Source organism: Euprymna scolopes, chromosome 9 (assembly GCF_053919585.1).
Source record: "Euprymna scolopes isolate OS-2025 chromosome 9, ASM5391958v1, whole genome shotgun sequence".
NCBI lineage: Eukaryota > Metazoa > Mollusca > Cephalopoda > Sepiida > Sepiolidae > Euprymna > Euprymna scolopes.
In genome coordinates, this window is record NC_136490.1 from 152,225,987 (window position 1) to 152,240,770 (window position 14,784).

Consider the following 14,784-nt stretch of genomic DNA (forward strand, 5'->3'; position numbering starts at 1 on the left):
AAATATGGTAAACCTTAAACAAGCTGTAATATTTTTTTTTATTTAAATATGGTAAACCTTAAACAAGCTGTAATATTTTTTTTTATTTAAATATGGTAAACCTTAAACAAGGTGTAATATTTTTTATTTATTTAAATATGGTAAACCTTAAACAAGCTGTAATATTTTTTTTTATTTAAATATGGTAAACCTTAAACAAGGTGTGATATTTTTTATTTGTTTAAATATGGTAAACCTTAAACAAGCTGTAATATTTTTTTTTAATTTAAATATGGTAAACCTTAAACAAGCTGTAATATTTTTTATTTAAATATGGTAAACCTTAAACAAGGTGTGATATTTTTTATTTAAATATGGTAAACCTTGCTCAGCAACTGAGAAGGCTAACATGCTTGCCAGTCGGTTCGCCTCCAACTCCATACTGGGCCCTGCCAACCGCCCCCTCCCTGACTTTCCTTTGCGGACAGACGCCACACTAGATGATCTGGAAATCACCCCATCTCAGGTGCATGCCATCATAAAAAATCTTGACACTTCAAAAGCATGTGGACCTGATCTCATCCCGGCTGTGCTATTAAAAAAGTGCTCCGCCGAAGTAGCGCCGGTTCTTTCCAAACTTTACAACAAATGCCTTAAGGAATCTTGCTTTCCTGCCTTCTGGAAAACTGCTTCTGTGGTACCAGTTTTCAAGAATTCTGGTGAAAGAACTGACCCAGTAAATTACCGCCCCATTAGCCTCCTCCCACTTTTTGCCAAAATATTTGAGTCCATTATTAACCAAGCTCTAGTCCATCACTTTACAGACTTCTGACCGACCAACAATACGGATTTAGGCAAGCCTGTTCCACAGCAGACATCCTAACTGTAATCTCTGAGCGTATATACCATTCACTTGACAAAGCAGGGGAGGGTAGAGTGGTAGCTCTAGATATATCTAAGGCTTTTGACAGGGTATGGCATGAAGGTCTTCTCAGGAAAATCAGATCATATGGTATCACTGGAAGAATCTTTAACACAATTAAATCCTTCTTAGATAAGAGAAAAATCCAGGTTGTCATCAATGGTCGTACATTCAAACAATATATAAATGCGGGAGTGCCTTAGGGGTCTATCCTTGGACCTCTATTATTTCTAATATTCATAAATGACCTCCCTGACAAAATTGTTTGTGAGATAGTTATATATGCTGATGACACCACTCTCTATAACTGACAAGACAGGAAAACAAATGAACACATATGTAGAGAAATAGCAAAAATACTAGAGGATGACCTCTGATCTGTAGTGGAACGGGGACAAAAATGGATGGTCACATTCAATGCTGCTAAGACTAAACTTGTTTCCTTCAATAAATACAAGAAACCTTCTCTATCACCAATAGCAATGGCCAAAGACTCTTTATCTGAAAGCACATCCTTTAAACTCCTCGGCCTAACGTTCACAGGAAATAGGAGTTGCAAAAATTACATTGAGGGTATTGCCAGAAATGCTGCGAAAAAGGTAGGTTCTCTCTACCGTGCTAGAAAGCTACTGACGCCCGAAAGTATCCTGTACCTCTATAAGGCCATCATTCGCCCATGTATGGAGTATTGTTGTCATACTTGGGCTGGTGCTACTAGTCTCACTCCTAGACAGGATTCAAAAGAGAGTCGCCAACCTAATAGGTCCTGAACTGTCATCTAAGCTTCAGCCTCTGTACCATCGACGTAATGTAGCATCCCTCTGCCTGTTATACAAATATTTCAATGGTGAATGCTCTGACGAACTGCAAGCACTTGTGTCCCCTCAATGTAAGTACCCCCGACAAACCCGACACACACCAAATTCCCACCCCTTCACAGTTGAGGTCCCTAGATGTAAGAGAGCCTTCTACTCCAGTAGTTTCTCCCCCAGAACCGCTGGACTTTGGAATTCCCTTCAGAGTTCCTGCTTCCCCAAATGTACTGACATGCAGAAGTTCAAGTGTAACGTGAACCGACATCTTGCTGCCCAACTCCCCACATAGTACCCCTGCAGCTTATGTCCCTGATAGTAGCCCCCTAAAACAAAGTAGCAATGTACCTTGTTTGGGGTGAAATTGCAATAAATAAAAAAAAAAACTAAATAAAATAAAAAAAAAACTTAAACAAGCTGTGATATTTTTTTTTATTTAAATATGGTAAACCTTAAACAGGCAGTGATATTTTTTTTATTTAAATATGGTAAACCTTAAGCCAGCTGTGATATTTTTTTATTTAAATAACCTTAAACAAGCTGCAATATTTTTTTATTTTTTTGTTAAAACAAAATTTATTTAAATTCATATTTTGGAGATATGCCAAAGTAAAAGTGTTTTGTTTGCTCATTGTCTAAGATTGTGGAAGAAAAAAAAAATCAAAAAAAAATCAAGTTATGTCTATTATTGCAATTTATTCTGGTTTGAGAAAGAATATGTGTAGTCATATGTTATATACATTTTTGTAGTAGAAAAATATTTAAATTTGGAAAACCTTAAACAATGCGTGTTATTTTCTTTGGTCAACATAAATAAAATATAATTTAGATCTTATTTTGGAGATTGACCCCCATCTCAAAGAAAAAAGCGTTTTTTTGTTTTTTTTTGTTGTTTTTTTTGCACAAAGCTAAAATGCGTTAATGAGTGTTGCGATCGGGTGGGGGGTATTTATACCTGTCAAAATATAAGACAAACATTTTCCGCCACCGCCAACATGAACAAACTTACTTTTTAATCAACAGGTAATCTTCAATAATATCCAATACTTTTATCATCTGAGAGAATATCAGAACTTTGTGTCCTCCTTGTTTTAATTTTGGGAGTAGTTTATCCAGTAACACAAGTTTTCCTGAAGATTTTACCAGAGATTCAAATGGTGTTACTACTTTCAGGTTCTTTAGATTGTCACTTAAAATCTTTTCCTCTGCACCTAAAAAAGAACAATAAAATCTTTAACAAAAAGTAAAATGAATCTGAAATTGAAAAATCAATTTTCTTAAAAAAGCCAAGAAATAATTTTTTTTAAAAATAAACAAAAAACTATCCAAGGGGTTATCAAACCATGAATCTAATAGATTATTCTTACATTAAATAATGACAACAAGTTATAACTCTAAAGTAGAAATAGATAATGCAAGTACACAACTCAGTTATTTCCCTTTGTCACTACCAATTGTTTTTGCAATAGCATTGTTGTTGTTGTTGTTGTACAGCATTCACTTAAGACGGGTTGGAGAAAGTGTCGAGGAAGGTAAATTTACAGGTGGTCCCAGGTAATATTTTGTGCACTTTTGGTCAGGAATCCAGCATCTTCAGACAGCCTGGTCTGGTAGCACCAGATGCCTTAACAGGTATTACAACTCTGGACCAAAGTGGACCTAGAAGCAATGGTAACTAAGAGCCAAGCCCACATTCCCCAATAGGGCGTTACCACTGGATGTCTTAAAATCATACCCAGAACTGTTGCAATAATATTCACCTTGATAGAGTTTGGTCAGATTCTTCCCTGACCTACACTATATCTAAAATCTTATCCATTATTTTAACATAGCCATATCAATAAAGTCTCCAGTTTTGCACACATCTCTCTAATCTTCCTCTAAACTCAACAGAACTAAATCTGTCTTAAATATTTACATTACATATTCATTGTATCATTTTCACTATGAAACATGTCCTCAACTCTCACTAGCAAGGTTTTACTCCCACGCATGCACACATATACCCAATAAATTCTTTCCTTGGTCAACAGTGGTAATACTTTAGAAATGGCAACCTCCTGCCCTCAAAAAAAAAAAAAAAAAAAAAAAAAAAAAAAAAAAAAAAAAAAAAAAAAAAAAATGGGAAACAATTTCTTGGTTCATTAAAAATTAAACAAATTAAATATTTGAATTCATCGAAGAACATGTTAGCATATAAAAAAAAGTTTGATCTGCTGATTTCTCTATAAGCAAGTCAATTTAGAAATAAAAATTTTTCTTATCTGAAAAGTCATAAGTTTTAAAGCACAACAAATAGCTCTTACTGATTCTCTATTTGTGTAATATTTAAGCACATCATTTGAGCAACCCGGCATTCTTATGTCAAGAACAATAAGAAGCAACAGATTTTAATTTAAATCAACTGCCATTCCATCATTCCTCACTTTTTTTTTCTTTGTAAAAAAATACACAATTTATTGTATATAAATAGTGAAACCAGACATGTCAGTGCCGAATAATATTCTGGGGAAACCTGAAGTAAACAATGAAGTTGTTCTTACCTTTGATTAAATACAAATGGTTGCAACATTTTCTTAATTCCATCATGGTGTTCATCAAATTTGGGAAATTTGAATTCGTGCTTCCCCGACTGAGGAACTCAAAGTTGTTTTCTAATATAGCACGATAATATTTCTTCTGAATATTTGTCAACTCAACCTGGGTAAAGAGAAAAAATAAATAAATGCATCAAAATTTAAAAATTTTTGATCACTTATCACTAGGGCTAGGACAACAGCATATTCTTTTCATTGTTTTGACTCTTGAGTGTGTATCCATTGATATCATATGCTTTTATGTAGAGTGATGTGGTTCTTGGTTGATTAATTATGTCAGATATATACTAGAGAGTCAAAACAATGAAAAGAATAGTCTGCTATCACACGTTTCTTACTTCTTTTTATTAACTATTTATTGAAATAAAAATATCTTGTAAAATATTGAATTATTGTAAAAAATCCTATTTAAGAAAATAATTGATTAAAAAAATTCAATCCACCAAAAAGCATTAGTTTCTTTGTAAATATCAGCCATTTTTATATTTTCTTAATAGCGTGTGCATGTGTGTGTGTGGGGGGGGGGAGATAAAAACAAAAAAGAATGAATTGCTTTGAAATTTGAAAGGAATTTGAAAGCATTTAAACGGTCATTTCTGGCCTTAAAATTCTTAGAAAATTCTGATGTATTGAAATATTGAACGTTTTAGAAGTTATTTACACCTAAAATTTTATAAATTAATATTAAATTAGAATTAAACTAAGATTATCTAAACAAAATTATAGTCTAATATGAATAGTTTAATTAATAACTAGACATTTTAGACCACTAAAAAAAAAAAATATATATATATATAATAGTGCTCGTTTTTGCATTAAAAACTAAACCTTATTAATCACTATCTGTACATTGAATTGATACCATAATACTTAGTTCATTGCACCTTATCATAACAAAGGTCCATACAAAATTTCAGCCAAAATGGCTCAGTAGTTTCAGAGAAAAAGTTGAATGAAGTAAAAGAAATATAGATTATAGTCAGCTAACATACTTCCTAATTTCCGGCGTAGCACTACCCGAAGTAGTGACAAGGCAAATCAGTTCTTTTCCTTTTATTATTCTTCAGTATTTCTATTGAGAAGCGATTTATTGAAATAAAATATACAAAAAGGACATTATTGAAAAGTATACAATAAAAATTAACAAAATTATACAGATAAAAATAACAATTCGTCTTTATTTGCAATATCTTTATTTTGTCTTCAATAATTCTTTTAAAAAAAAAAAAAAAAAAAAAGTTTCAATAATTCTTAATAAAAAAAAGTTTCAATAATTCTTAATAAAAATAAGACTGAAAAACTTTTCAATGATTATTAAATAAAAAAGAAAAATCGAAAAAAACATTAAAAAAATGAAAACAAAAAAATAAGTAAATGCACAGGGGAGATACAGGTACAAGAGAAAAAAAGTGAAGAAACTGATTTGTCTTGCCATTGCTTCTGGTATTACTACACCGAAAATTAGGAAGAACTAACGTACTATAACTGAAATATATCACAATATAGATGACCAAATGATACTGCAATAATTACTAAGATTTTTAAAGTTAAATAAAAAAAAAAAAAAAAAGGAGTAAAACAAAAATAGAAGTCTCCTGGCCAATGCCATTTAAATGCAACTAGTTATAAATAAAAATTGATTAAATGTCAAATAGATCAATAATGATAGTTGTGTCTAAGAATATATAATTTAATAATTTATTAAGTTTTGTTATGCAATTTCAAAACAAAACTTGGGTTATTTTTGTTTTTTTTTATGAATGTGTTTAAAACGCATTACCTACATGGTAAAAAAAAAAAAAAAAAAGAAAGCTCTCTTTCTTACCTCGACAATTGTTTCCTCTTTGGGAGCTATATTTTTCTCAACATCTTCTTTCAATCGTCGTAACATCACAGGTTTTAATAGCTTAAAAATTAAAATAAAGTGCAAAAGAAACGTTAGAAACATATCACAAAAAATGTAATCATCTAGAAAAGCTTTGCATCACTTTTATGTCACTCCTTAAAATCAATGATTTTGATGTTAGGACGATTAATCAGAATCAAAATCAGAAACATTTGTGCCTTTTTTCTGATGTCTGAAATGATTTCTTTGTTTTTTTAAATTTTATTTTGTTTAACTCTTCCACTACTGGTAGTAATAATGAAATAACAAATATCTATTGCTTGTAAACTACTAGTAAAACTAAAATCTAGAGATCACCCCACCCACCCACAATTATGTTTTTACGTTTGAGAAAATATATGTACATTTAACATGTGGCTATATGGTGATTGTGGAAAAATAACAAAAAAATAACAAATTCAGAGGTAAATATTTAGAGATTTATAAAGAATTAGAATCAGTACTTGTATCTGAATTGGGAATTTAGTACAGGATTGGGAATTGTATCTTAAATCAGAAAAAATATTGGAATCATCCCATCACTATATTACAAAAACTCCTGCTGATAATTCAATTCTTAAATAATAACTTGTAAATTTCAGTTGACCTCTTTTTTGCTTAAAACTTTTGCCGCCTTTAACATTATCTTGTCTGGGTCATTTTGCCATTGGTTTTTCTATTTTAAAATTATTCCAAATACCATTCAACTTTCTTTTTTTTTTTCCTCCCTTTTTTCTTTCTTCTTCACTCATTTTCTTTAATTCAATCTTGCCTCAACAGTCGAGCTGTATATTTGTTCCATTTCTTTTTTACACACATTTTATCTTTCTTTTAATAAATTCCATTTCCTTGTACCTATTTGTGAATTATTCCACAGATTTCTGCCTTTTGGATTACTTTGGATCATCTCCCAATCACGCGGTTTCCTTGGATTTTACTTTTGCGAATGGAATTTTAACTAACTTTCTTGGATTCTGCATCTTTGGATTTTACCGTCATTGGAAATTTTACCCTTCACCAAACTATCCATTCACGTGAAATCACTTTTTTATTCACCCTATTCCCTCTGCTTCACTTTTTGTTATCACCCCTGCTCAGGTGCATGCTATCATAAAAAACCTTGACACTTCCAAAGCATGTGGACCCGACCTCATCCCAGCTGTGCTATTAAAAAAGTGCTCAGCCGAAGTAGCTCCAGTTCTCTCCAAACTCTACAACAAATGCCTTAATGAATCTTGCTTTCCGAGCTGTTGGAAAACTGCTTCTGTTGTACCAGTATTCAAGAATTCTGGTGAAAGAACTGACCCATTAAATTATCGCCCTATTAGCCTCCTCCCACTTTTTGCCAAAATATTTGAGACCTTAATTAACCATGCTCTAGTCCAGCACCTTACAGATGCTAAACTTCTGACCGACCATCAATATGGATTTAGACAAGCCCGTTCCACGGCAGACATCCTCACTGTAATCTCTGAACGCATATACCATTCACTGGACAAAGCGGGAGAGGGCAGAGCGGTAGCTCTAGATATATCTAAGGCTTTTGACAGGGTATGGCATGAGGGTCTCCTCAGGAAGATTAGATCTTACGGTATCACTGGTAGAATACTTAACATAATTAAATCCTTCTTAGATAAGAGAAAAATCCAGGTTGTCCTCGACGGTCGTACGTCTAAACAATATAATATAAATGCGGGAGTGCCCCAGGGATCTATCCTTGGTCCTCTGCTGTCCCTGATATTCATAAATGACCTCCCCGACAAAACTGCCTCTGAGATGGGTATATATGCTGATGACACCACACTCTATAGCAGGCACGACAGGAAAACAAATGAACATATATCTAAAGTAATGGCAGAAACACTAGAGGATGACCTCAAATCAGTAGTGGAATGGGGACAAAAATGGATGGTAACGTTCAATGCCACCAAGACAAAACTGGTTTCATTCAATAATTACAAGAAACCTTCTCTACCACCTATAGCAATGGCCAACAACTCTTTAGCTGAGAGTACGTCTTTCAAGCTCCTTGGCCTAACGTTCACAGGAAACATGAGCTGGAACAATTACATCGAGGGCATTGCCAGGGCCGCTGCGAGGAAGGTGGGCTCTCTCTACCGTGCTAGAAAACTTCTAACACCCGAAAGTATCATGTACCTCTATAAGGCCACTATTCGCCCATGTATGGAGTATTGCTGTCACATTTGGGCCGGTGCATCGGCTACTAGTCTCTCGCTCCTTGACAGGGTTCAAAAGAGAGTCGCAAATCTGATAGGCCCTAAACTGGCATCAAAACTTCAGCCTCTGTCCCATCGTCGAAACGTTGCATCCCTCTGCCTGTTCTACAAGTATTATAATGGTGAATGCTCTGAAGAACTGCAAGCACTTGTGCCCCCACGACGTGAACACCCTCGACAGACCCGACAAGCTACACAATCCCACCCCCACACTGTAGAGATCCCTAGATGTAAAAGATCCTTCTACTCCAGTAGTTTCTTCCCCAGAACTGCTAGACTTTGGAATTCCATTCCAGGTCACTGCTTCCCCAACTGTACTGACATTCATAAGTTCAAGTGCAACGTGAACCAACATCTCGCTGCCCTAATCCCTACATAGTACCCCAGTAGATGTTTCCCTTGATAGTAGCCCCCTACATTAAAGTGGCAATGTGCCTTGTTTGGGGTGAAAATGTAATAAAAAAAAAAAAAAAAAAAAAAAAAAGTAAGATCTATGACTTACTTGTAGTTTCATTTAATACTTTTGCAAGCAAAATCTGATCCGCATTTTGCTAAATTCTACCCTCTGATGAGAAGGAAAGTATTTTTTCGAAACTCCGTGGATTAAGGACTATCCATTTATTTAGTGTTTCCTTTTTAAAATTAAATATGTTTTTAACTCTTTCCAAAGTGTTTTTTTAACATGTTTTATTAACTACTTGTTCTTATATATATATATATATATACACACACAGAGAATGTCTAAAATTTAAGGCTTAAGCAGTCTTAAGAATAAATTAAAATTCAGGGAATCTTTCTTAATTGTATCTAATGACTAAAATTGAGCATAAATCTGATATATTTGAAGTTTCAAATGAGGGAATATATCTCCTAAACATTCTTTAAAATACTCCAAAGAAACAGAAATTAATTAAGCTCTAATACTTCTTATTACAATTTTAAAAAAATCAGAACTTTCATAATGGGCTTCACCCTTTATTTGGCCTCTCTACATAAAAATAAAGTAAATATCATACACATTTGAACCTTTTATACCTAGCATCTAGGTTTCAAAATTCATAATGATTGGTTAATTTAGGAGTGAATCCTGTACATATATAAACATCCTTAATTTGATGTAAATAGAAATGTCACAAAAAAAAAAAAAAAAAAAAGTTATTTGCATGCAAACAAAGGCATTTATTCACACGAAGGAAGCTACCCGCACTATATGTCATTGTGTGTTATCTTTTCATATAACTCTGAAACTCTCACGTTAGTGTTTTTCAAATGATGAGAGTGCACAGAGCAACCACACCCATTTCAATCAATCACATTATTTTGCACCAAAATTCATCCTTCTAGAATGTTCCATGACGTTTTGGCATAAGAGTCAGAATTTAAACATTCAAGCGACACAAAATACTTTGTATAACTTGCTTCTAAAATCCAGACTAGATAATTAAACATTTCTTCACACACAGCCAAAACAAAAACAGTAATTTCCTATTAGAAAAAAAAAAAGAAAAAAAAAAAGAGAAACTGACCCCGTTAACACATAATTATATTTGTAAAACAAAACAAACAACTTTTATTGACCGTACATCTGACTACAGCAATTGATCAGCAACAGAGCAGTCATTTCAATGATGGTAGGTAAAATTTAACTTTTAATGAAAGAGACAAAACCAAAAAAAATTATTTGTTTCACTTATGTGAAGAAAAACCTTATGACTTTCTTGTAAATGTAAAACATAAACTGAACCAACATTAAACTTTTGGCATTTGTTCAAAATCCGATCCCCCTCTTCAAAAAACAAAGAAAAATCTGTATGATGTACGTACCCGGGATGAAACAAAAATATTGTGCACCAAATATTACGCAAATTGATAGTTTTATTTTTATAAAGAAAATCATTCTAAAGCAAATTTGAATTTTTCCAATTTCTCCTCCGCATATTAAAAATGGCTTTCTAAAATCTTGCAAGTTTGAATTACTTGGAATTATCTCCTTGTTCCTTCAATTCATTTTCAAAATGGCGTCACAAAATCGTCGTACATAATTTAGCCATAAAATTTGATTTTCTATTTAAAAATAGAACTACTAGATCGATTTATGTGATTTTGGTGTACAATATTTTCTTTCTGCCATGATATATACATCATAAAATTTTTTATTTATTTGTTTTTCAGAAAGGAGAATTCTGGACAAGCACCAAAGTTTCTTTTACTTTTTTCACTCTTATATTTCATACCAAACCTTATGAAAACAATTTCATACAATTACAGGGTGAAACAAGAAAATTGTTGCCCTAGAAAAGACAACATGATTCCATTTCCATTTAATGAAAACTGTTTTCTTTTTTTGTTGCAGACCATGTACTAGTTGGGCAGTTGTGTACAAATCCAAGAGCAATAGGAGCTTTCTATCATGTTGAAAGCGACACAATGTTCAACGAGCAAGATCGGAGATGCGCCACTGTACAACTCATGCTCTCTACCGATCCAACAACAGGACCATTGCCAGTACCCTCAAAATACAAATCTGGTTAACAGGGACATGTGCAGGGTGATGAAAAAGTTTCTGGCCACGGTTATAGTCTTTGGTATAGTTTCAAGTGAAGGCCACATCATGCCACCTCACAACTTGAAAGTCAACACCAAAGTGTACCTGAATGTGCTGAAGAGTGTGATGATCCCCTCGTGCAATCAGGTGGCTACTAGCAGACCCTGCATGTGGCAGCAAGACTTGGCATCAGCCCATGTCCAAAGAGACCCAGGCATGGTTTCAGAAGGAGTGCTACGACTTTGTACCCTTCTCACTGCCCCCGCTCCCCCAACCTAAACTCGCTGGACTACTTTGTTTAGTCATATGTCAAGAAGATCACCAACATGACCTTCTGCAACACCAAAGCCAGCCTGATCCCTGCCATCCGCTGAGCATCCACCAACTCCCACCGGTGCTAATGGCTCAGATATGTATCGAGACAGTGATTAAGACTGAAGGCGGCTACAATGAATAGATGTCAGCTCATACTCAAGTTACCTGAATTGATATTTTCAATAAAAGTTTTAAAATAAAACTATAGTGTTTTTTTTTGGAGGGGGGGGGGGGGGGCACAATTTTATCGTTCCACCTTGTACATTTAATTAATCTTCTTTTTTTTTTTTTGAGCCAATGTTTTCTATTGACTTTTCTCTCTTGAAATTTTATTTCATAAACTTCAAAATCACGATTGTTATTATTTTATGCATGGAGTTTGTGAACTCGTATTCAATTAAGATATCCTTATAAACAAAATTCAATGGCGGACAAGCCCACAAAGGGTGGATGAGAAAAGGAATCACTGTAAAAGCATCAAGAGAGCAAAATCAAATAACAAATCGAAATCGTAACCAATACTGATGTGCAATCTCTTACCGATTTTAGTTGATCAACTTGCTCCTCAGTTTTTAAATCTCCAAAATCTTTCATAAAGACTGTAAAAGAATCAAATTTGCGGGGATTCAAGAAATTCAAAAGACTGAAGAGTTCTTCAATATTATTCTGTAATGGCGTTCCGGTCAGCAAGAATATATGTTCCTAAAAAACAGAAGGAAAAATAAATGAACATTTTTAAAAACTCATTTGTTAAAATATATGTATTTTACAGAAAAAAACTGTTGGAATGAATATAAATTTTAGATTATCTTTTAAGATGGCTACCAATTTCATAAAAACATTAGAATTGAATATTAGATTAAAATTTAAACAAAAAACAAGGTTCTTATACATAATATTCAAGAATTTACAAATTTTCCCGATCAACTGAAAAATTCCCAATTTGAAACAATAAAATGTGATACAAATTGTTCCAGACACTAAATTTGGTAAATCACTAGTTTAAGCATGAAAATTATTTATATTTACTTACAAACTTATTTTTAAATAAAACAATCTTTTAGTAAAAAATCATACACTCGAATTAGTAAATATAATGTAATAATTTTGGAAAAAGACAATATGGATGACAATAATAGTGGACACAAAGGGAGATAATTTTAAATTTATAATATACGACAAAGATAAACCAACTGAATATATATTACAATAATCTATTCACATTTGGGATAGCTTGTTCTTCATTGAATATTACAGCTCCATTAATTATTTGATTTTTAAATTATAACAAAGTTTTTATGCTTCCAGATTCTTCCTTTGGCTTCATGTATTACTGTTTCAGAAATTAATTTGATTGGCTGGCTAAACGATGTACTGATTTTAACTTGTTCATTATGTTAAAAATGTCTTTTACTTTTCATAAAAAGTTTCTCATATTTGTTTGTATTATATATTTTCAAATTTATGCTAACCAGTGATGAATTTTTTTTTTTTTTACCAAGGTTTATCCTTTGACGTGAAAAGTGTATATCTTTGAAAATCCATGGACTAAGGATTTCCATTATAATTCCTGGTTTGAATTTGATGGACTAATAAATATTTTTATTCAATTTTATTTTCATCATCTATTCTTAAGTTATATTTATATATGGTAGCTTGCTTCAGTCTTGACAGATTATGGATACCCACTGTCAGGGTGTCTGCGCATAGTCACCCAGCGGGTATTAGCCAGGCTCAACATTGCTTAACTTTGGTGATCTGATGAGAACCAGTATCAACGTGATTATGCCATATATATATTTTTATTATTTTTAAAACAGTAATCTACGGACACGCATGTTTCGATGTTCCTACCTCTCTTCAGCATAGCTGGACTGTCTCTAGGAATCGAACCCCCAGTCATGTATACCACAGTCCGGCGCATTATTCATAACGTAATGGTTACTGCTTATTTTTATTGTTTATAAACTTATGTAGATTTCTTATTTAAATTATATATATATATATATATATATATATATATATATTATATATATACATACACACACACACAAACTAGTAGAATACCCATCCCAGTACATGTAAGCAGCAAATATATCATTAGTTTAAAATTTTAATGTTTGCTTTTCTGCATTGGCAGTCAGTTGGTCTGTTTAAAAACAAGCATCATTGTAAATTGATTCAACAGGAGCTGTGATTTCATTTGAAAGAAAGGAGTATTTTTCTGTCGCAGCATTGCCAATTAAAACCCCCACCCCTCTACTCCTAAGGCCAGGGTTACAATATATCAATCACATAAGTAAACAGATAAAAAGAATGAACAAATTTACATTTCATCGATACATCAACAGAAACCATCTTAATAAAAATGCCCATTTTTGAAGTGCTAATTCTCCTGTTTTAAAGTCAGATATATATGTCAGCTTCGGAAATTTAATATTCTATTATTTGCATCACAATCTTAAGTTATAAATAACGTGATTTGAAACTGACAGACCACTGGCATTGTCTGTTGTGATTATACCGGCTGATAAGTTCCATTTTAATTGCAACTGAACGTTTGGGTTGCAAAGACTGCTGCAGTATGACCTTAAGACCTCCTACCCCATAGAATTCCCAAACAATGTATCAGGCAACAGGATTATCTACCTGAATCTCTCAGTTCCTATTTACTAGCCTCTTCATGAGAGCAAAATTAGATACAAGGTCGATTTTTAATATATGGAACATCCGCCTCCCCAAAAAGGGCACTCTAAATTGGAACAAAAATAAACATTGCTAAAGTCTAAAAGGATTTCTCCTTTATTAATGGAGGACAAAGTCGTCTAAGTGTAGCATCAGAACAAATATTACTCTTTCAACCAAAAGGTTCTCTCGGTTGTTCAGAGATGTTACAAGCCCTCAGAACTCTCCAATAAGCATCTTTAAAATTAAGTCTTTGAATTTAATAACCATTTTTTTTTTTAAATAAAAATTTAAAAAAATGATACATATTACAGAAAAAGAATTATGCTCTGATTAAAAAAAAAAATAAAGATCATATCAGGTTTACTAGATTTTCTCGGATACACGACAATGCAATCAAAAATTGTTCACAAAAAAAAAAAAAAAAAAAAAAAAAAAAAAAAAAAAAAAACGTCAAGGACAGCTGTACTCACCACATCAAATTTCTTTAAATGTTCAATCAGGCGGCAATGTCTGTTTTTCAAACGATGCGCTTCATCAATAGCCACACATCGCCATTCAATGTTGCTTAATATATCAAAATCAGAGATGATCATTTCAAACGTTGTAATCAAAGCATTGAATTTGTACAGGCCTTTGATTATTTCATTTTTCTAGAGCAACAAAATTAAAAAAATTAAAATATATCAAGTTAAAATAAAAAAAAAAAAAAAAACGTAAACAATTTTTCTTTGGACTATTGTCTTGTCCACATTGATATCTTTCCTAGAACAATGTTTTTGTCATTACGAAGGTAAGTTAGTCTAC

General features: G+C 32.8%; 1 protein-coding gene across 5 annotated transcripts in view; it reads right to left on the reverse strand.

Moving 5' to 3' along the window:
- The window catches only part of LOC145284930 (ATP-dependent chromatin remodeler CHD8-like), a 181,019-nt gene that overhangs the window by 93,665 nt on the left and 72,570 nt on the right, over positions 1-14,784 (reverse strand). For all 5 annotated transcript variants that reach the window (XM_080134026.1, XM_080134025.1, XM_080134028.1 and 2 more), the window contains 5 exons: positions 14,451-14,630; positions 11,833-11,994; positions 6,136-6,216; positions 4,257-4,413; positions 2,723-2,924 (listed from right to left, as the gene is read on the reverse strand). In XM_080134026.1, the coding sequence (XP_079990152.1) occupies positions 2,723-2,924; positions 4,257-4,413; positions 6,136-6,216; positions 11,833-11,994; positions 14,451-14,630 (782 nt within the window). The remainder of the gene's footprint in view (positions 1-2,722; positions 2,925-4,256; positions 4,414-6,135; positions 6,217-11,832; positions 11,995-14,450; positions 14,631-14,784) is intronic.